This window comes from Amia ocellicauda, chromosome 1, assembly GCF_036373705.1.
Source record: "Amia ocellicauda isolate fAmiCal2 chromosome 1, fAmiCal2.hap1, whole genome shotgun sequence".
Lineage (NCBI taxonomy): Eukaryota > Metazoa > Chordata > Actinopteri > Amiiformes > Amiidae > Amia > Amia ocellicauda.
This window is the reverse complement of record NC_089850.1, coordinates 46,737,893-46,758,945: the sequence shown is the minus strand read 5'-3', so window position 1 is coordinate 46,758,945 and position 21,053 is coordinate 46,737,893. Positions and strand designations below refer to the sequence as shown.

At 37.5% G+C, this 21,053-nt stretch overlaps 1 protein-coding gene across 18 annotated transcripts in view; it reads right to left on the bottom strand.

Annotated features, from left to right (window-relative positions):
• The window catches only part of LOC136751619 (triadin), a 60,255-nt gene that overhangs the window by 21,066 nt on the left and 18,136 nt on the right, over positions 1-21,053 (bottom strand). For 10 of the 18 annotated variants that reach the window (XR_010817052.1, XM_066707476.1, XM_066707415.1 and 7 more), the window contains 16 exons: positions 19,782-19,817; positions 18,363-18,401; positions 18,062-18,103; positions 16,830-16,868; positions 16,414-16,449; positions 15,084-15,113; positions 14,851-14,880; positions 11,167-11,196; positions 10,229-10,261; positions 9,155-9,181; positions 8,563-8,589; positions 7,569-7,646; positions 5,612-5,638; positions 5,044-5,091; positions 4,572-4,619; positions 3,934-3,981 (listed from right to left, as the gene is read on the bottom strand). Coding sequence is in view for 17 of the 18 variants with exons in the window: in XM_066707476.1 (XP_066563573.1) it covers positions 3,934-3,981; positions 4,572-4,619; positions 5,044-5,091; positions 5,612-5,638; positions 7,569-7,646; positions 8,563-8,589; positions 9,155-9,181; positions 10,229-10,261; positions 11,167-11,196; positions 14,851-14,880; positions 15,084-15,113; positions 16,414-16,449; positions 16,830-16,868; positions 18,062-18,103; positions 18,363-18,401; positions 19,782-19,817 (618 nt within the window). In the remaining variant the exon portion in view is untranslated. The remainder of the gene's footprint in view (positions 1-3,933; positions 3,982-4,571; positions 4,620-5,043; positions 5,092-5,611; positions 5,639-7,568; positions 7,647-8,562; positions 8,590-9,154; positions 9,182-10,228; positions 10,262-11,166; positions 11,197-14,850; positions 14,881-15,083; positions 15,114-16,413; positions 16,450-16,829; positions 16,869-18,061; positions 18,104-18,362; positions 18,402-19,781; positions 19,818-21,053) is intronic. The other 8 variants (XM_066707461.1, XM_066707483.1, XM_066707407.1 and 5 more) reach the window with 7 other exon arrangements.

Genomic DNA, 21,053 nt, shown 5'->3' with positions numbered 1-21,053 from the left:
ATAATCTAATAAAGAAGTGTTGTATATAAAGGCTGAATGTTATTTGGTTGCAATTTATTTATATATGTATATTATAGACACACAAATAATTGGATATTGAACTTGTATATTACATTATGTATAGAATATTACATGGTAGTTGAGAATAATCAAGTACAGACAGTCTTATTGTGTAATCCTCTGATCACGCTGAGCACTGTGGGTTGCTAGTGAGTTGCCATAGTAACACTTTTTTCTATTTTATAAGACCATGCATGTCCGCTAAGATCTCAAACGGATTTACATCTTAAAAAAAAAAGAATGTGACATTTTATATAATGATCATAATTTTAATTGTTTCATTATCCTGTAGGTTGATAAATTACTCCATCGGGTATTCCAGTTAAAATCTCTGACCCACCCCCCAGTTGCCCAAAAACTTGAGGCTTTATTCTGTACTCCATCGTTCATTGTGTTTGTAATTTGCCTTTGATTTGGTTAGCACCCTATAAAAGGAGAATAAGCAGAATCATCTATGGATCTGTATTGTATACATTCTCAAAAGAAAGCGCCACTGATCAATGAATGTACTCCAGCCATTCTGTCGCATAGGTTTGGCACTGTATTATAATAATTGTTTGCTCAGTATATCCGACCCACATACCAGAGCATATTTATATCACTTTTTTTTATCCTCTTGTGAAGTGCCTTGTAAAGCTTCAGGTGATTTCCGTAGCTTTGATTTAATCCAGCTGTGTGCAAAGGTCCTAATCGTGTCGAAACATAATCCATCACTTACAACAGTCCTTCCTGAGTGAACTGCATGATGCTGAAGAGTGGACTGAAATTAAACATCCCAGCCTATATGATAAACCCTCAATATTTGACACACTATATTGGCAACCTCACACCTTGGAAAGGAAGCGGAGTGTGATCAGTCTGTAATCCTTCACTGCATCATCTCTTGTGAAAGCACATTGTTTATGCTATGCTTGTGTGCTTGTGTATGCACGGTTGCAGATTAAAGGTCTTCCTCGTTTATACATAGAAGATGTTTCTCATGAACGGAACATTCATGTGTGATGTGTCTATTTCTGGGCATCCATTTTTTTTTAACAAATCTTGACATCTCCATTATGATTTCGGGATGAGGCTGAGCAGTGCTGTAACATGCTACAGGCTGTAATCTGTAAGGTACACTCTTAAGAGACGCTCAGTGCTTGATTGCTAGAGCTGTCGGCTTGCTTTCATGCCATTGCACTGTAGTTATAATGATGTGTCAAATGTCTGAAACATTTGTAGTGCTACTGAGAACAGGTTTTCACACTTTGTTAACACTTGTTTGAAAAAATGTCAACATGCTCCTAAAATATATATTTTATAAGGAGTTTCTATTTCTGTGTGAGCGAGGCAATTATTCAGTATAAACAGATTTCTAGGTCAGTTATGTGTTTGAAATCTTTCTTATGCTATGTTCATTCCACACACAGCAAGTCATACAAGTGAGAATGTGTTTTTAAGGTGCATGTCAATTATAAAAGTGCTCTTTGTGTCACCTGTGCTTTCCTGTTCTGAATGTGTTAATTGCTGTTTATCCTCTCAGATATATTCTGTCAGATTATTGGTATCGAATTACTGAATTAAAAATATTCTGAAATAACTGCTTTAGATTATTGCCAAAAGGTGAGAAGTGGATGCATTTAATTAGCATTGCACAACCCTCAATACATCTACCTTTTAAAACAAAGGACTTTTAATGAGAGTAAGGACATTGATGTAGTGTGTGTGTGTCTGTATATATACAGTACTGTGCAAAAGTTTTAGGCAGGTGTGAAAAAATGCTGGAAAGTAAGAATGCTTTCAAAAATAGACATGTTAAGAGACTATATTGATTAATTAACTAAATGCAAAGTGAGTGAACAGAAGAAAAATCTACATCAAATCCATATTTGGTGTGACCACCCTTTGCCTGCAAAACATCATCAATTCTTCTAGGTACACTAGAAGTTTACAGTTTTACATTTTGCAAGTTTACACTTGGAGTTTACAGTTTTTGAAGGAACTCGGCAGGTAGGTTGGCCCAAACATCTTGGAGAACTAACCACAGTTCTTCTGTGGATTTAGGCAGCCTCAGTTGCTTCTCTCTCTTCATGTAATCCCAGACAGACTTGATGATGTTGAGATCAGGGCTCTTTGGGGGCCATACCATCACTTCCAGGACTCCTTGTTCTTCACGCTGAAGATAGTTCTTAATGACTGTCGCTGTATGTTTAGGGTCGTTGTCATGCTGCAGAATAAAATTGAGGCCAATCAGATGCCTCCCTGATGGTATTGCATGATGGACAAGTATCTGCCTGTACTTCTCGGCATTGAGGAGACCATTCATTCTGACCAAATCCCCAACTCCATTTGCAGAAATGCAGCCCCAAACATGCAAGGAACCTCCACCATGCTTCACTGTTGCCTGCAGACACTCATTCGTGTACCGCTCTCCAGCCCTTCAGCGAACAAACTGCCTTCTGCTATAGCCAGATATTTCAAATCTTGACTCATCAGTCCAGCGCACCTGCTGTCATTTTTCTGCACCCCAGTTCCTGTGTTTTTGTGCATAGTTGAGTCGCTTGGCCTTGTTGCCACATCGGAGGTATGGCTTTTTGGCTGCAAGTCTTCCATGAAGGCCACTCCTGAGCAGACTTCTCCTGACAGTAGATGGGTGTACCAGGGTCCCACTGTTTTCTGCCAATTCTGAGCTGATGGCACTGCTGGACATCTTCTGATTGTGAAGGGAAGTAAGCATGATGCGTCTTTCATCTGCTGCAGTAAGTTTCCTTGGCCGACCACTGCGTCTTCATTCCTCAATGTTGCCCGTTTCTTTGTGCTTCTTAAAAAGAGCTTGGACAGCACATCTGGAAACCCCGGTCTGCCTTGAAATGTCTGCCTGGGAGAGACCTTGCTGATGCAGTATAACTACCTTGTGTCTTGTTGCTGTGCTCAGTCTTGCCATGGTGTTTGACTTTTGACAGTAAACTGTCTTCAGCAACCTCACCTTGTTAGCTGAGTTTGGCTGTTCCTCACCCAGTTTTATTCCTCCTACACAGCTGTTTCTGTTTCAGTTAATGATTGTGCTTCAACCTACATATTGAATTGATGATCATTAGCACCTGTTTGGTATAATTGTTTAATCATACACCTGACTATATGCCTACAAAATCCCTGACTTTGTGCAAGTGTACCTAGAAGAACTGATGCTGTTTTGAAGGTCAAAGGGTGGTCACACCAAATATGGATTTGATTTGGATTTTTCTTCTGTTCACTCATTTTGCATTTAGTTAATTAATCAATATAGTCTCTTAACATGTCTATTGTTGAAAGCATTCTTACTTTCCATCATTTGTTCACACCTGCCTAAAACTTTTGCACAGTACTGTATATATATATATATATATATATATATATATATATATATAGTATATGGCATATATCAGATATTGATATTGATATTACACTAATTAGATTCCACTGTAAACTTCCTGGCAATCGAGTCCATATTTTCTCACTGATGTAGCTGTTGCAACTGCAGCCATTTGTTTCCTTCACAAGAGGGATTTTAAGCCAAAGCAACCAAACAGAATCATATAATCAGGCCCTCTTCCTCCGAAAGCATCAGCACTTGAGATCTTCTGTATCCTCTTATAAAATGGATCTGCTGCTGATTACTCATGTATTTTTAGCACGTATTTAGATCATTTTACTTTAACGTCTGCTGTCCCTATGCCTACCCCACCGCTTAGCACATAGCAGGGGAAGAACTCTACTGTGATTGTATTTGTATTTATATTTGTACCAGAATGTGCTGCTAATAAATACATTATACATGTTATTATTTGTATTATTAGCTATTCTTTTAAAGTTCAGTTTCCTGGTAAGTGATAACACTCAATACATTTTTCTCACCCTTTCTCACGGGGGCAGCTGTGGCTTTGCCTTTCTCTCTTTCATGTTCTGTTAAAACAAAACCATTGCACTGCTCAGCGTTTTATCCACATAGCATTGAAAGCCACATGATATTACGGTTACGTGTCGAGAGAAGCTATACTGATGAGGGTAAATGTCCAAGGTAAGACCAATTTTATGCAGCTGTTAAGTGTAATGGGTTTCAGCTAAGTACAAGACAGCACTTTGTTTACATCATCAATTTAGTAAGGATAAGAAAATAATGATTAATTCCAGTCAGGGACTTTGTAATATAGGTGCATCTATACCACTCAAAAGTGGTTTTCATAAAACAGACTATATTATGAAATAGTGTTAGTAAGTCAGTGTAACTCTTATGTGAGTATTTGTGCTCTTTTGCTTTGTGTGCTGTTTTCATGGAGATTTCCCCTCTGAATATTGTCAGTACTTTTCCATGGTGTAAATGCGTAGAGGTGGTTTGATTAAGACATGCAGGCTTCAACAAATAGGTTTCCTTGCAGTTTCTAACTTTTAAATTAGTTAAAAATTGATACTGTTATTTTGTATGCTTTGTTTGCACTGTGTGCTTTGAAGCATCAGAAAGCATTAGCAAATAATGTCCATGCCCCTGCCTGTACCTGGCTCTGCTGCTTTTGAAGGCTTGTCTTCCTTCTTCACCTGAGGCTCTGAAAGATGGAAAAGGTTTATTTTTAAGGTTGGGAAGTACAGCTGCAATATAATAAACATATCATCACCTATTGCAGAATTAGATGGAACAGGCAGAATCCAGTTTCCCTGGCAGCATTCAAACTACCAGTTAAACCATTTATTATTCTGACTTAATTTTCTCCCGCCTTGCCAATGTAGTTTACGACCAAAGAACATTAAGCTAATTAAATAAATGCATTAAATATCACCACTTTTTAATTATTTTCACTTAGATTTAAGACTCTTACTCAAGGTTCATGATCACATCTAGTTGATCTGAATGAATTGTGTTTTCCCCCTGTGCCCATAATGCAGTAAAAATGCACTTGGCTCTACTGGACTTACTAGGCTCAGCTGGCTACATGCAGGAGAGCAGTTTCTCAACAATCACACAATCCGTACCTTTCTTCAGAGGGGGTGGCCTAGTCTCTTTCTTGGTAACATCTGGCTCTGTGAGACACATTCAATACGTGTATTAATATTTGTTGTACTCTTTGATTTTCATTCAGTTACATTTCTGTTACAATAATATTAACACATCAGTACGGTAGGAATTAATCAATCCCAGCACTGCAAAAATAGTCATTTGTAAATACAAGCATAATGAGGAAATGCTAGGCTGCTCAAATATGTAGATATTGACTGAAGCATTTGCCTGACACTGGAAGCACTGTTTAAAAATGCCCAACACACAGTTCAATCTAAACCTTGTTAATCCATTACGACCTGTATTATTTGAAGTTTGAAATGCTTTGCCAGCCTCATTATAACTTTGCAGGTCATTAATCCAGCTGTAATATAATTTAAATGCTTTATTTAAACTTCATACACTTGTTTAGTACAGTACATCTAACGACATGCCTTACAATTAGAAGGAAATTAATATGTGGACAAGTGGGATTATTTTGCACACTGTCAAGGCTCATGCAGCAAAAAATATATATATATTTAAAAATTTCACACAGCGTACTTGCTGATTTAGTTTTTTCTTTTAGAGCTGCAGAAGAAAAGAGTTTTAAAATATACACAATTTTGCTAAAACCATATTTAACAGCTGAAGAACACTTACGTAAAGACATGCATGCTTATAATACTTAAATTGAACTGGTAAAGTACATTCATTACAAATTGTCATTTCTCTAAAGCATTTCAGTCCTTTAAAGAATTGACAAAACATACTTGGGGTTTTATTAATGTTATTTGGGATTTTGTTTTAAATAAATGAGGCATGCTTATTGCACACGTACAGTTAAGTCCATAAATATTTGACCAGTGACACAATTGTCATCTGTTTGGCTCTGTATGCCACCACAATGGATTTGAAAGGAAACAATCAAGATGTTCTTTAAGTTTAGACTTTCATCTTTAATTTGAGGGTAGTTACATCCAAATTGGGTGAACGGTGTAGGAATTACACACATTTTTAAATGTGGTCCGCCCAATATTAGGGTCTCACAAGTATTTGGACAAACTAACATAATCATGAATTAAATTGGGAGTTTCAGTACTTGGTTGCAAATCCTTTGCAGTCAATGACTGCCTGAAGAACCCCCCAAGAACAAGCAGGAACTAAAGACAGCTGCAGTGCAGGCCTGGCAGAGCATCACCAGGGAAGAAACCCAGCATCTGGTGATGTCTATGGGTTCCAGACTTCAGGCAGTCATTGACTGCAAAGGATTTGCAACCAAGTATTGAAACTCACAATTTAATTCATAATTATGTTAGTTTGTCCAATTACTTTTGAGCCCCTAAAATTGGGGGGACCACATATAAAAATGGGTGTAATTCCTACACCGTTCACCCAATTTGGATGTAACTACCCTCAAATTAAAGATGGCAGTCTACATTTAAAGAACATCTTGATTGTTTCCTTTCAAATCCATTGTGGTGGCGTACAGAGCCAAAATTATGACAATTGTGTCACTGTCCAAATATTTATGGACCTAACTGTATTTTAGATTGTTTCTTAGATTGTATATTGTGCTTTGTTTATGCCCTGCTCTTAATTAGGTACAGAGCTGCAGTGCAGTCTCCCAGGGGATTGTCAATGATTGGTTTGATTGACTGGCGTAAGAATGCTGTTGCTTGGTCAGGCAGCCAATCACAATCCTGAGGGACACATTCAGATTCATGAGAGGACTAGGGAAGGCCTGCTTTTTGCTTGAGTTTAATTTGTGTTCAAGTTTTGTGGTAGCTAGTTTGTGTCAAGTGATGTTATTTTATTTTACTTATTTTAAAGCAATTTAAAAGCAATCATTTTGTTTTGAATGTTGATTCCTTTTGGAGAATATTTTTCTCCCTTAGTAGGGAACCCTTAACTTTTCTGACCTTCTCATGGTCAAGCCCAACACAGTTTATCAATTTTTTCATGTTTTTATATTTCCATCTGTAAACCAGGCTTGTATCAGTATAAGGGCCTTCTTTCTGAGAGGTAAGAGCAGAAGAAACACATTTTGTTCAAAGCACTTCAGAATCACTTTTGCATTGAAACAGATCCACACTGAACTGGTAATGTGATAACATTTCTGATTGTGGATGTGTTAATGGGATTTATAAAAAAAATGAAAGCCTGTGTTTGGAGCAGATTGTACCTGTCTGCCAATCCCAGACTGTAGAAAGAAAACATTTATCTGAATTCTATAGTATAATATATAGTTTGCATATTGTTCGGCGTTAAGATTTGTTTTAGTAATGTGGAACATACACTTTTAGCCTGGTTGGGGTTGTTATGATGAAGAATAAAATTTATCTGAACATAATATAAGTTTTATCATTTCTGTTCAGTCCTTGTAAAAGCAAATAAAAAAGTGACATATTTGAACAAATGCTTTCACTAAAATAATTAATCATCCATCTTCTTGCCCAATCTGCTGTGTGACAAAATTTGATTCTGTTCAATATAAACTCTGAGCTACAAATATATTTACCTCTTTTAGTGGGGATCAACTCAGGTGTTTTCTTTTTTGCAGGTGTTGATACAGGTGTGTGCTTGGGATGTTCAGGTTCTTTTAAAAAAAAGAGATTTCCCAGGAAGAGAGAAGAATGAATAAAGAGTCTAGTTAATGGTTATATCATTATTCAAATGGTCAGTGATTACAGATTAAATTAAATTTCTTAAGTAGCAAGATTAAAATGAAGTGGTATGATTTCCATGAGTCCTCATTTGTTTTAGAATGATAGGGTTCTGTTCTGGAGCACCCATTTGTTCAAAACGTTTAAATATGTGTAGTGTATTCTAAATATATTACAATGATTATAAAACATAATCTACCGATATTTTAAATATGAGGGTCTTCCATATGGGTTTATATTGATTACCCAAGATTTTCATGTTTCTGCCAAAGCTGCCCATAATCATATCCAAGAGAGTCCGATCCTGCAGCTAATAATAGGTCTCTATATGAGGACAGTTGGTTATTGTGACTAGTTAAGTAAAAACCTAGTTAACCCAAATCACAGCATTTCAGCTCACAATGACAGATCCTTGGGCACCTCTGTTGCTATGCCACTGATTACTAGCAATGTCAGCCAAGGCACTGCGATGTGTTTAATCACATTTAGGTCCTGCCCAAATCAAAGTGTTGTCCTACATGCTCTTCGCTAATTGCAATCTCATATTCAGTTGCATTTGGCTATCAGTGGAAAGTGGGCTCTGATAATCAAACGAACCTCAATTGGGTACAAGTTTGTAATTTGCAATTCATGGGTAGGTGTAACAAGTTCTGATTTGGTCAAGGCCTAAGATCTATATTAATAAAGAGCGTTTTTTTAAATTGGAGAAATAATGTATTGTTGATTTTAATGCATTATATTTTTATGCAAGAACGTAGCTTCTAGCAAAACAGTTGAGCTCATAAAGCAGGAAGCATGTCTACTCCAACATAGAAGGTCAACCCATCATCTGGTTTGAAAAAAACATACTTTGTCTTTTAGCTTTCTCCTTCTTAGCTGCAGAATAAGGCAACAAGAGTGATTAGTATTGTCCCACTTCAGTTCCGTTCAGTATACCTAAGGTTTGCTTATGCAGGAAATAAATGTGATCACATTCAGAAATCTAGGCCTATTTATCTGTAAACATACGTATGCTAAACCGTAAAACATCTGTGACCATTGTTCCTGGACTGTTGCAGACTGTTATGTTTAAGATTAACTAGTCGTTGAAATGAAAACAAATTAGTTTCTGAACACTGTGCTGACCTGAGTGGGGAAGAAGTTGAGGCATTTATTTTAATACAGGAAGTGTATCGTGTCCACCCATTTGTCAGACTCAGACTCCATGTAACTCGGTGTAACAGAAACAAAACCAACAGATGGGCATCTTTTGTGACACGGTGAAATGTGTTACTTCATGTAAAACCAAGGAAACAAAATGAAACTGCTTTCCTAAAATTTGCTCACTGGTTTGTTTAAAATGTTAATCCTAATCACGGGATGAGCAAGATATATTTAATTTGCTTGTAACAAACAATTGAAATTTAAATGTTTTTTGGAGTGGATGAATAAATAGATGTACCTTTTGCTTTTTCCTTTTCAACATGTCCTGCAACAAGATAATTGGACAGATTATTAGGAAGCATTAATGAAGGCTAGGGGAAAAATAGCTAAACTGTTCAGTAGTCCTTAATGAAACTGTAAGAAGTGGGTTTAGATTAATCTCAGAATTGCAAAGTAAATGCAACTAATTTCACGCCATAGTTGATGCTTCTACTAACATCTCTTGCGAACAGGCAACAGAGTGTGTACATTGTAATTATATGGAAATGGATCGTGGGACATATTGCTGAGCAGACGTCTGGTTTCACGGACCTGTGGTCTTTCTGTAATGCTGTTGACTAAAGGCAACTTTGTATGTGTACATCTAATACATACAGTGCACATTAGGGCTGATTAACAGCCATCCACTTTGCCTCATCACATGCACTTTCAGCAGACTCAGTTTCATTTGAAAGGTAATGTTTGCATCACACCATTGTCTTATCTGTCAACAGTATTGCATTGAAAACCACATCATGGTCAAGGCTCGTCACCCTAATTAGTGAAGACTTGCTGACTCACCCATATATCAGAGATACGTCAGCCTAGCACACTTTAGAGTTCGGCTCTCCTCGTATCTTAAATCTGTCAACGAGTACTATGCTGAAGATCTGTGAGTGGCAGGTGTGTTGCCGTTTTAATGAATTCTGGGCCCTTATCGGCTCAGCTAGTTCAAGACCTCCAGGCCACACTTGAACAAGACTGGATCTGACACTAATTTCACTGTAGATGCACAGAACCATGGGCACCGTTTTTCATAAAACACTGTCCTCATTGGACATCCTAATCTGGCATGGGGTTGTAACATTTTGAAAATGTAGGAACCTCTTTGGAAGTTTCAGGCTGAAATCAGCTAGTAGTACCTGTCTAGTTACCATCGCAGCTGGTAGTCTTTTTTGTCAAGAGAGAGATATTTCAGAATAAATGAGGCCTACAATGTAATTTCACATGATTAGTTTTACGACACATTCATGTGTATATAAGCTTTCCGTGATATATTATTAAATTAGACTTGTAAAATAAAGTGTAAAATAGGTAAACCATGTGTATTTACCTTTTTGTACAGGGACAGCTTTTTCTTTCTTTTCTGGTGGTAGAAATAATTGTTTATGTTTTTACATTTTCATTTTTTAATGCAAAACTTTGCAGGACAGAATGTATGGGGATCAGTTATTATATATTTCCAGTATACAAGGTTAATAAATATTTAGTTCAATATAAAGGTAGAGGTCGATGTCTTAGTCTAAGAACAAAGTAGCCTATACAATTTGATTTAACATATCACCAGTTTTTCACACGTTCATGCACAAATTGTATTGATGAAATGAATGGCCCTGATTCAGTCAGTTGTATTGCTTATTAGATAACTGCTGATACTATCTGATTCAATTACCATTTTTAAGTAAATATTGATTATTATGTTATGCAAGTGATTGGTTGAGACTGAGATTTTAATTAATTCCTGTAAATGGCAGTTGGAAATGAAGTACATTAGCAGTATGTGACAGTGTTAACAAACAAGATGATGCTCAGATCTTCATGTTACTGAAAGGGTTAACACTGCTGTAAATGAGAAGAGCTCAAAGGAAATGAAAAAGAGGAGTTTAATACATAAATAAAATAAAATAATACACTTTCCTCTTCCTTAAGATCATGATTCTGACACTCAGGTATGTACTGCTATCATAGCATCCACATGAAGGAAAACACAAACGTGGTCAGCATAAGACACACTTCAGTTTAATTAATGCAAGCTCCTTTGCAAATAGTACCTAGACTTTATGGGTTTTATCTAAGATCATACTTTATTAATTGTATAATTGGTTTGCCTGTGTGTAGTGCTTAACTTTAAGAAGCTGCAATGTAAAATAGATCCTCTATCACTGCTTTTACCAAGAGTTGCTAAAATTGAGACCAGCTTGCAACATTCTGGATGGGGGAAATAAATGGGAGAAATCGTGGTCAGAACACCAGTAAGGAATAATTTCATACCTTGAGTTGCTCTGACAGCAGGTGGTTTGGCTGCAAAATCAGAAAAAAGCACTTTGAGTATGGACCAGCACCCTAATGCACCGGAAGATTTAAGATGGGAACAGCAATCAATACACAACACCGTGTTTGCCAGTTTATCACGGAGAGGCCCTGCACCCGAGATGGTGTCATTAAGAAGCTATTTTTCATTTACTCGGCGTAAGCCTTTCTCATTCCTGCAGCTTCAGGGAGCTATCAACAGAGCCCACTTATCTTGTGTGCTACATTACCTGCCTAGGATGTTGCAATATATTCAATGTTTGTTGATTACAAGAATTATAATACACAGAAAAATATACACAAACCCTCACACATACTACATCCATATGAGTTAGCAACAGTGCGGTGCAATGCTCCCCATTTTTATAGAAGTCAAGCAGACAGTTTTGTTACCAGTTTTCCCCAAAAACATCGTATTTTTTCCCAGTGATTTTCAGTAATTTGTAATCTTCATTGCTTTCTTATAAGTAAAACAATAAATACAAATACAAAGCCTCTGACGGCTTAAAAGTTTGTAGATGGCAATTAAATTTACACTTTTGTCATAAAATCTCATAAAACACTTGTCAGCCTTTTCAGCCTTTGGTGCAATTTAGAGATCCTAGACTTGAATACCTGATTGTGACACATTACCAGACCGATTCCATGTTTTGAAAACAGATGAAGCCTCATGCTTTCTAAAAATATAGTTTTAACCACCAGATGGTAGTGTTGTGCATGTATTGTACACACAGTCTGCTATCCATGTGAAAGCGAAGGACAAAGAGGCTGAACGACTAGTAGTAATTCAGTTGGTTTCTCCTCAGGGTGATTTTTTAGTGCAGACTAAAGTGTGTTACAGCCTTTCACACAGCTGGCACACACAAACTCCAGACCAAAGGGTAATACACAGGTACAGTGAGGGAAAAAAGTATTTGATCCACTGCTGATTTTGTATGTTTGCCCACTGACAAAGAAATGATCAGTCTATAATTTTAATGGTAGGTGTATTTTAACAGTGAGAGACAGAATAACAACAACAAAATCCAGAAAAACGCATTTCAAAAAAGTTATAAATTGATTTGCATGTTAATGAAGGAAATAAGTATTTGACCCCTTCGACTTAGTACTTGGTGGCAAAACCCTTGTTGGCAATCACAGAGGTCAGACGTTTCTTGTAGTTGGCCACCAGGTTTGCACACATCTTAGGAGGAATTTTGTCCCAGTCCTCTTTGCAGATCTTCTCCAAGTCATTTACGTTTCGAGGTTGACGTTTGGCAACTCGAACCTTCAGCTCCCTCCACAGATTTTCTATGGGATTAAGGTCTGGAGACTGGCTAGGCCACTCCAGGACCTTAATGTGCTTCTTCTTGAGCCACTCCTTTGTTGCATTGGCTGTGTGTTTTGGGTCATTGTCATGCTGGAATACCCATCCACGACCCATTTTCAATGCCCTGGCTGAGGGAAGGAGGTTCTCACCCAAGATTTGACGGTACATGGCTCCGTCCATCATCCCTTTGATGCGGTGCAGTTGTCCTGTCCCCTTAGCAGAAAAACACCCCTAAAGCATAATGTTTCCACCTCCATGTTTGACGGTGGGGATGGTGTTCTTGGGGTCATTCCTCCTCCTCCAAACACGGCGAGTTGAGTTGATGCCAAAGAGCTCAATTTTGGTCTCATCTGACCACAACACTTTCACCCAGTTCTCCTCTGAATCATTCAGATGTTCATTGGCAAACTTCAGACGGGCCTGTACATGTGCTTTCTTGAGCAGGGGGACCTTGCGGGCGCTGCAGGATTTCAGTCCTTCATGGCGTAGTGTGTTACCAATTGTTTTCTTTGTGACTGTGGTCCCTGCTGCCTTGAGATCATTAACAAGATCCTCCCGTGTAGTTCTGGTCTGATTCCTCACTGTTCTCATGATCATTGAAACTCCACGAGGTGAGATTTTGCATGGAGCCCCAGACTGAGGGAGACTGACAGTTATTTTGTGTTTCTTCCATTTGCGAATAATCTCACCAACTGTTGTCACCTTCTCACCAAGCTGCTTGGCGATGGTCTTGTAGCCCATTCCAGCCTTGTGTAGGTCTACAATCTTGTCCCTGACATCCTTGGACAGCTCTTTGGTCTTGGCCATGGTGGAGAGTTTGGAATCTGATTGATTGATTGCTTCTGTGGACAGGTGTCTTTTATACAGGTAACGAGCTGAGATTAGGAGCACTCCCTTTAAGAGAGTGCTCCTAATCTCAGCTCGTTACCTGTATAAAAGACACCTGGGAGCCAGAAATCTTGCTGATTGATAGGGGATCAATTACTTATTTCCCTCATTTACATGCAAATCAATTTATAACTTTTTTTAAATGTGTTTTTCTGGATTTTTTTGTTGTTATTCTGTCTCTCACTGTTAAAATACACCTACCATTAAAATTATAGACTGATCATTTCTTTGTCAGTGGGCAAACGTACAAAATCAGCAGGGGATCAAATACTTTTTTCCCTCACTGTATCTCCAAATACCCAATATACAGTGTACAGATGATCAAAAATAAGCATGGGATATTAAACAGTGCTTTTAAAAGCAAGCATTGGTATCTTTGACATGAACGATCTCGGTTTTGATCCAAAATGTAATTCATACAGTTTTCTGCAATCTGTGTACTGATCCAGTATTTACCCCCTGCTGCAAGCTGAAGATGTATTCTTTGGTGGCGCTCATCACTTGGTTGTTGCTTTTCACATTGCTTTTTTTTCCACTTAGTGAGATAAACAGAGAAACACTTTACGGGGAATTTGGCTGCCTCTCATTTATGCAACCAAGTGCATGTCTTGTAAACATGTTAATGGAAATCCATTAGTCTTGGTTTTAATTGACATTTGCTGGTATTATTCTACCTGTTAACTGACAATGAATACAAAAGACAAAAAGCCATCGTCGTTCTTTTTCCGCCTTTTTAAATCCGGATAGTAAATGCAGAGGCATGATCTACATGGTTAAGACTATCAAAGATATTGGTGGTTTATCTTAGCTATTCACAAGCCAGAGGTGGGTCTGCTTTTGGAAGATGTTGAGTTCATGTACTCTCCATTACTGCTCTCACTGATAACACATTGTTGTGAGTGTTGTGGCCACTTCCCCTCCCCATACAGAACTACCATGCGGAGACCTGAGGGATTTGCTTTGATTGATTTGAACAATCTGATTTCTATATCAGACCCATCAAAATCCCATAAAAAAAACCAACTCAGATTGGGCATTGAAATGATTCTGCAGATACTTTCACTGAAGAGTCAGCTGTACTGCACAAGCAAAGCACATGTCTGCATATGTATTTTAATAAACATCCCCTGTTAACACAGCATTCCCAGAATCAAACATCTGTTAATTGAGAATTTATGTTGCTTACATTTTTAATGTATCAATGTTTTTCTGCTGTAATCATGTCAAAGACATTTTTGCATGGATATGATAATGAAACATATCAAGCTGTACAAATCCTGTTCTAATTCTTCAGTGTATCTTTTATTATTCTGAATTTATTCTTTGTTTTCATTGTGAATCATTTGGGATGTGTTAAGCATGTGTTTAATTTGGACTTGAATATTATACCACAGGGAACAACATTAACATGAAAATTTAAACATATAGGAACACGAAGGATCACTTACCTTCTTTCTGCACAACTTTTTCTGGTTTAGCTGAAATGAACAGACACACCATCACAATAATGTCATTAATAATTTAGACATTTGTTTTTTAGAAAGTATTGTTTTAACTAGAGGCATGTTAAGAAATGAGAAGTTGATGTTTCATGCAGTTGTGTTTTTTCATCTCAGTTTTATTTATTTATAATCTTATCTACCAGTAATGTTTAGCTGTTAGTAAAGATAATGACAAATACCTTCTTTCTTTATAACTTTCTCCATTTTACCTGCAATGAAAACAAGTCTTAACACAATCTGCAGAATAATTGATATTTTAAATATTTATTATAACTGCATTTCATACAGTTGAGTCACCAAATAAATATGATAACTTTAATAGAAATGACCATCTAGATTAAGGCTTATTCCAGTTTGTCATGATGTTAACACCCATTCCAAAAACCAGGCTCTTCAATGCAAATCCATCTGTATAAGTTCCTAGCACTAATTTTTTGGAAATGTTTTTTAGATAATATTTCTGTACTGTTGGGAGTAGCATTTGGATATGGTTTACAATAAGGACAGTACTTGCCTTCCTGAGTTTTTAGTTAACGTAAAACATGGTATCAAGTATGAACAAAACATGCAATTATATAGATTCATAATTCACTTTTAGAATAAAGAATAAACAATTGTGTGATATGGGCCATGGATATTCTTCTGCTGTTAGTAACTCTTGCAACAGCTTGACAAACTACAATGACCCTCTTCAGTAATGTGCCACATGTTTTTTGGCTAGTAAATCTATGCTAATTGGTGTTAAATGACTGCAATTGCTTTTAAGTTTGGCCCATCTGGGATATTAATGACACAACAAATGTCTGTTATGATGTCGCCGTCTGCACTGGGAATCCTTGCAAAAGTCCAAGTCAAGCAGTAGTTCCTCGGGGCAGGACGCCGCACTGTGTGACGCACCTGCTACTGTGATATGGGCCTCATTAGTCAGTGTGTCTAAGTGTTTGTGGCTACACTCCTGGCTAGGAAAACTTTCGAGGTGCCCAACAGATTCCTGTCTGTAGCCGCCGCAGTTCAAGCCTGTACCCCTTCTGTTCAGTTGCTGCCAGTGAGCTCACTTTGATCACACGGGCACTTGCATTATTAAAGAAAAATTCCACTTTGCTCTGGTAACTGTCCGGTGTTGTCAATGTGATCTCCTTATGTCCCACAGGCAATTCGCTAGGTCATTATTAGTCTTTTTTTTGTATTCATTCTCAATCTGTGACGTGCTCTGTGACAGCCATGCAAAGGGATTCTTCAGAGCTTGGCATGCATGTAAAAATATCTGCTTGCGTACTCGTCAAAATGGATGTGCCAGTGTTAGCAAACCCACATGCATGTATGTGTCTATGTATATGTATGTAAACAACATCATGGTGAAGATTATATGAATATAACTTGTGTGTAAAGTTGTCCAATACAGTGTACAGTGTGAGGCAGGGTTTCTCCAGCAGATGGTGTTATTGGGGATGAAAATGAATTATATATGTTGACAAAATTGAGATGGGAGAAACTCTCTATGGAGACTACCTGGAAGTAATTTTGGTGCAGCAGCCTCCTCTGTGTCTAAAAAAAATACAGTTTTGTTGAAAGTCACACTAAGCATCTGTCATTCAAAAATAGTAAAATAAATACATATATCATTAATTTAATTCAAGGTGTTATAATATCAAACGATTTTTATCCTAACTTCTCTACTGCATCCTTTCATTCTGGTTTTGAAACTCATTTTGAACGAAAATCGCTATGCTATACTTCATTCCAGCATTATAGTGAATGTATTTAGCCAGCAGAGTGGTCCTGTGAGAAGAGCCATGGTCTCAGCACTGTCTCTGGTTCATTGTGTGGTGGAAATCTCATTCCCCCGAGTCATCGCAGGTTTGCCAGGCACAGCACAGTCCTCGCTTGCCAAAAATCCATTAATGCAGAATAAAATAAACACTTACGTTTTGTTTCTTTTGGCTTTGCCTCCGGTTTCTTCTCAGCTAAAAATAAAAAAATAAGAACAGAACATCCTCACAGGAAGAAACTAAATCCATGGAACGAATGAATACAAAAATGTATTTGCAAGTTACTGTGACCTGACACTACATCACTATTATCTGTGTAATATCTTTACCATGGCCTTCATATATACCGTACATTAACATATTTTTTGAACATCTTGATCAACTAAAAAACAAAGTTGCATGGATCGCTTGTATCTTTGATGATATTGTACAACATGGACACTAAGGTATAGACTTTGGACTTTAGGATCTGGGTAAACCACCCACCTGATGATTTGTCCATTGTATGAGCCAAATTGTAGTTTCTATAACAGTGTATTTGATAACTGAAATCACATCCTCCCGCAGTGGGAATGCCAACGGTCATGTTTATGTCATTTGTCTCCACTTTCTAAACATTAGTCACCACCACGCAATCACTGATCTTATGTTGTCTGCTTTGCCCATTTTTACATTATAAAATGTTCCTCGCCTTGCTGTAGATACTAAATTACTTTAAGGGTAAATGTAATAATACAATAATCACCATACTGTTGATATCATTGATTTACAAATGGCAACTTATTAATCCAGCATTAACCACAGGGTATTGCCCTGCTTTTGGACAGTGTTTTCTTGTGAATTGAACACCTATTTTTCATTGAGACATCAGATGTGTTTCTCAATAATTCAGTTCGCTGTATGCATGTAGGTGAGGCATACACAAATGCTGTATGGGGAAGCAAAGAAAAAAATAAGCAAACAAAAATAATATTTTTTGTTTTCTACATAATAGACCAATAGTTCCAAAGCTCTGGATGAAGCATAATTGGAATAGTAACCCTACATGAGCAAAAAGGAAAAACAGACACTTGTTTCCATGTTACGCCACACCTTGCTGCCACGCTTATTCTTTTCTTATGCAAATAAAAAAGGTACAAATTCATATTATAGCCAGCACTCATCATGCAGCGCTCCCTCATGACTAGTTCCTTTTTGCCTTGGGTCAGGAAATAAGTAACACTAAAGTAATTATGCAAAGCCATTACTTTCAGCCTTAAGATACATATACAGACATCATGGTCTTACACCATGTACTTAGCTAGATACTGTCAATATGGGCATTCAAAGCAGTTAGTCTATTGTAGTGATCATCAGTACACACAGCAAACAGCCTTTCTTTCAAATACCTTTTCTTTCTCTCGGTTTAGTAGGGGGTACTTTTTTTTTGGCTGAATGTAAAAACAAACATATGTATAAAATATAGAACCAAGATGTGATAAATGATCCATACAAATAACACAATTATTTGTATTGTTAACAAAACACATTTATTTTTGTGAACTGCTATTTACATTAAAAATGACTGCAGATAAATGCCTTTGTGTCACACACATGATGACATCACACTTCAATAGGCAAGGAAAGGGAACCTTGAAATGGGTCAATATTAAATCATTTTAAAACCAAAAGAAAATGGTATAGGCCTACCTTTTTCTTTTGGTGGAACAGCCTTCTCAGGTCTGGGTTCTGAAAATGAGCAGTATTCTGTTAGTTTTAGAAATACAGCAAAGGTATTCCTTTACACACACCTTTATCCTTTTACATTAGAGGTAAATAAGTACTTGAATTGTTTACTGTTGTTTACACCTCATGGTCTAACAACTAACAGCTCTGACCCGTCGAGGCATGGACTCCACTAGACCTCTGAAGGTGTGCTGTGGTATCTGGCACCAAGACGTTAGCACGAAGCTCCCGTTCCACCACATCCCAAAGATGCTCTATTGGGTTGAGATCTGGTGACTGTGGGGGCCAGTTTAGTACAGTGAACTCATTGTCATGTTCAAGAAACCAATTTGAAATGATTCGACCTTTGTGACATGGTGCATTATCCTGCTGGAAGTAGCCATCAGAGGATGGGTACATGGTGGTCATAAAGGGATGGACATGGTTAGAAACAATGCTCAGGTAGGCCGTGGCATTTAAACGATGCCCAATTGGCACTAAGGGGCCTAAAGTGTGCCAAGAAAACATCCCCCACACCATTACACCACCACCACCAGCCTGCACAGTGGTAACAAGGCATGATGGATCCATGTTCTCATTCTGTTTACGCCAAATTCTGACTCTACCATCTGAATGTCTCAACAGAAATCGAGACTCATCAGACCAGGCAACATTTTTCCAGTCTTCAACTGTCCAATTTTGGTGAGCTTGTGCAAATTGTAGCCTCTTTTTCCTATTTGTAGTGGAGATGAGTGGTACCCGGTGGGGTCTTCTGCTGCTGTAGCCCATCCGCCTCAAGGTTGTAGGTGTTGTGGCTTCACAAATGCTTTGCTGCATACCTCGGTTGTAACGAGTGGTTATTTCAGTCAAAGTTGCTCTTCTATCAGCTTGAATCAGTCGGCCCATTCTCCTCTGACCTCTAGCATCAACAAGGCATTTTCGCCCACAGGACTGCCGCATACTGGATGTTTTTCCCTTTTCACACCATTCTTTGTAAACCCTAGAAATGGTTGTGTGTGAAAATCCCAGTAACTGAGCAGATTGTGAAATACTCAGACCGGCCCGTCTGGCACCAACAACCATGCCACGCTCAAAATTGCTTAAATCACCTTTCTTTCCCATTCAGACATTCAGTTTGGAGTTCAGGAGATTGTCTTGACCAGGACCACACCCATAAATGCATTGATTGGTTGGTTAGATAATTGCATTAATGAGAAATTGAACAGGTGTTCCTAATAATCCTTTAGGTGAGTGTATATATATATATATATATATATATATATATATATATATATATATATATATTTAATTGTTACATTATTGACAGCTTAGTACATTAATGTTTGTTACAAACATTCTATATAAGCAGCAAGAGCAAAGAAAAGTATTGAGCTGGTAATTTACTTGTTAGAATAATGGATGCCTTCGGTTCCCGTTTCTCTGTAGAAGGAAAACATGAAACATGAAAAATATCAAGAGTATAAACTGCAATATTTTGAATTTATGTACATTTTTTCATTTTCTTTGATGAATAATATATTTAACTGCTGAAAGGCTTGTGGGATAACTTTGAGCATTTTCATTCTTCCCCAGTGTGCAAAAAATATAAATCAGTTTATTGTTTAACCCTCTAGCCTACCACCTGCCAAAATCATAATCTGTTATTTAAGTAGCAACAAGCCACACTCTTAATCTGTTTTACTATCAAAGCTAACTACACTCGCTGCAATGTACCAAAAAAAAGGATTGAAAAGCAGCTTCAGCACATCATAATGCATTCACATGTATCCTGTATAAAGAAAACAGGGACCCATGTTTCCATTTGGGTGTCTGTGCTGCATCTCCTCTGTGATGTGACAAATCTGCTGAGAATTCAGTCCGATTAAAATGCATTTTACTCTTTACATCTTGTGTAGAAACTGAAGTAATACAATAAAGAAATACAACTCTGAAACTACTGAACTACTAAATCTGAGCTGAAACTACTTTTCATTTCACTACCGGCCCATAGGTGCCACTAAAGATTCCTTCACCCTTCTTTGCATGAAACACAGAATTGTTTGACTGACACCTCCAATGCTTTCCATCCAATCTGATCAGTTAGGTAAAAAGGAATCTCATGAATTACAAAGATGAGTTATACAGGGACACTTTTTAAATTAAATGATTGACATTGCATGGAATAATAATATTGCTACAATGTGTGTTCTTTTCAGATCCACAATACAATATCCTGTATGATTATTAAAGAATACTTGTGTGTGTCTATACATATATATATAATTTTAACTGTAAACATACAGGCGACTTGACATTTCTGTGCAGACTGCTACATCTTGATCATAGTAGTTCCAGGCAAATTATTTTATGTTAATAATATCTGGAGACCTAAATCTGTATTAAGCAAGAAGCGAATTGTACAAATGAGAAAAGGCCCTCATAATACTGAATTACCCCTGAATACGCATCTAATTTTTAATGCCAATGCCAATGATCCCAGCAAATGGTAAAATCACAAACAAGGGATTAAAGTATCTGTTTAATCGTGCAGGTTGGGGCGATCTGTTTCAGGTTTTTAAAGGTCTGTTATTGGGAAAGGCACGTGACCCTGCTCTCCAGCAGGATAATCTAATTTGCTGTGACTATGATTGAGTGTTATTGTTGACCTAAAGCGAG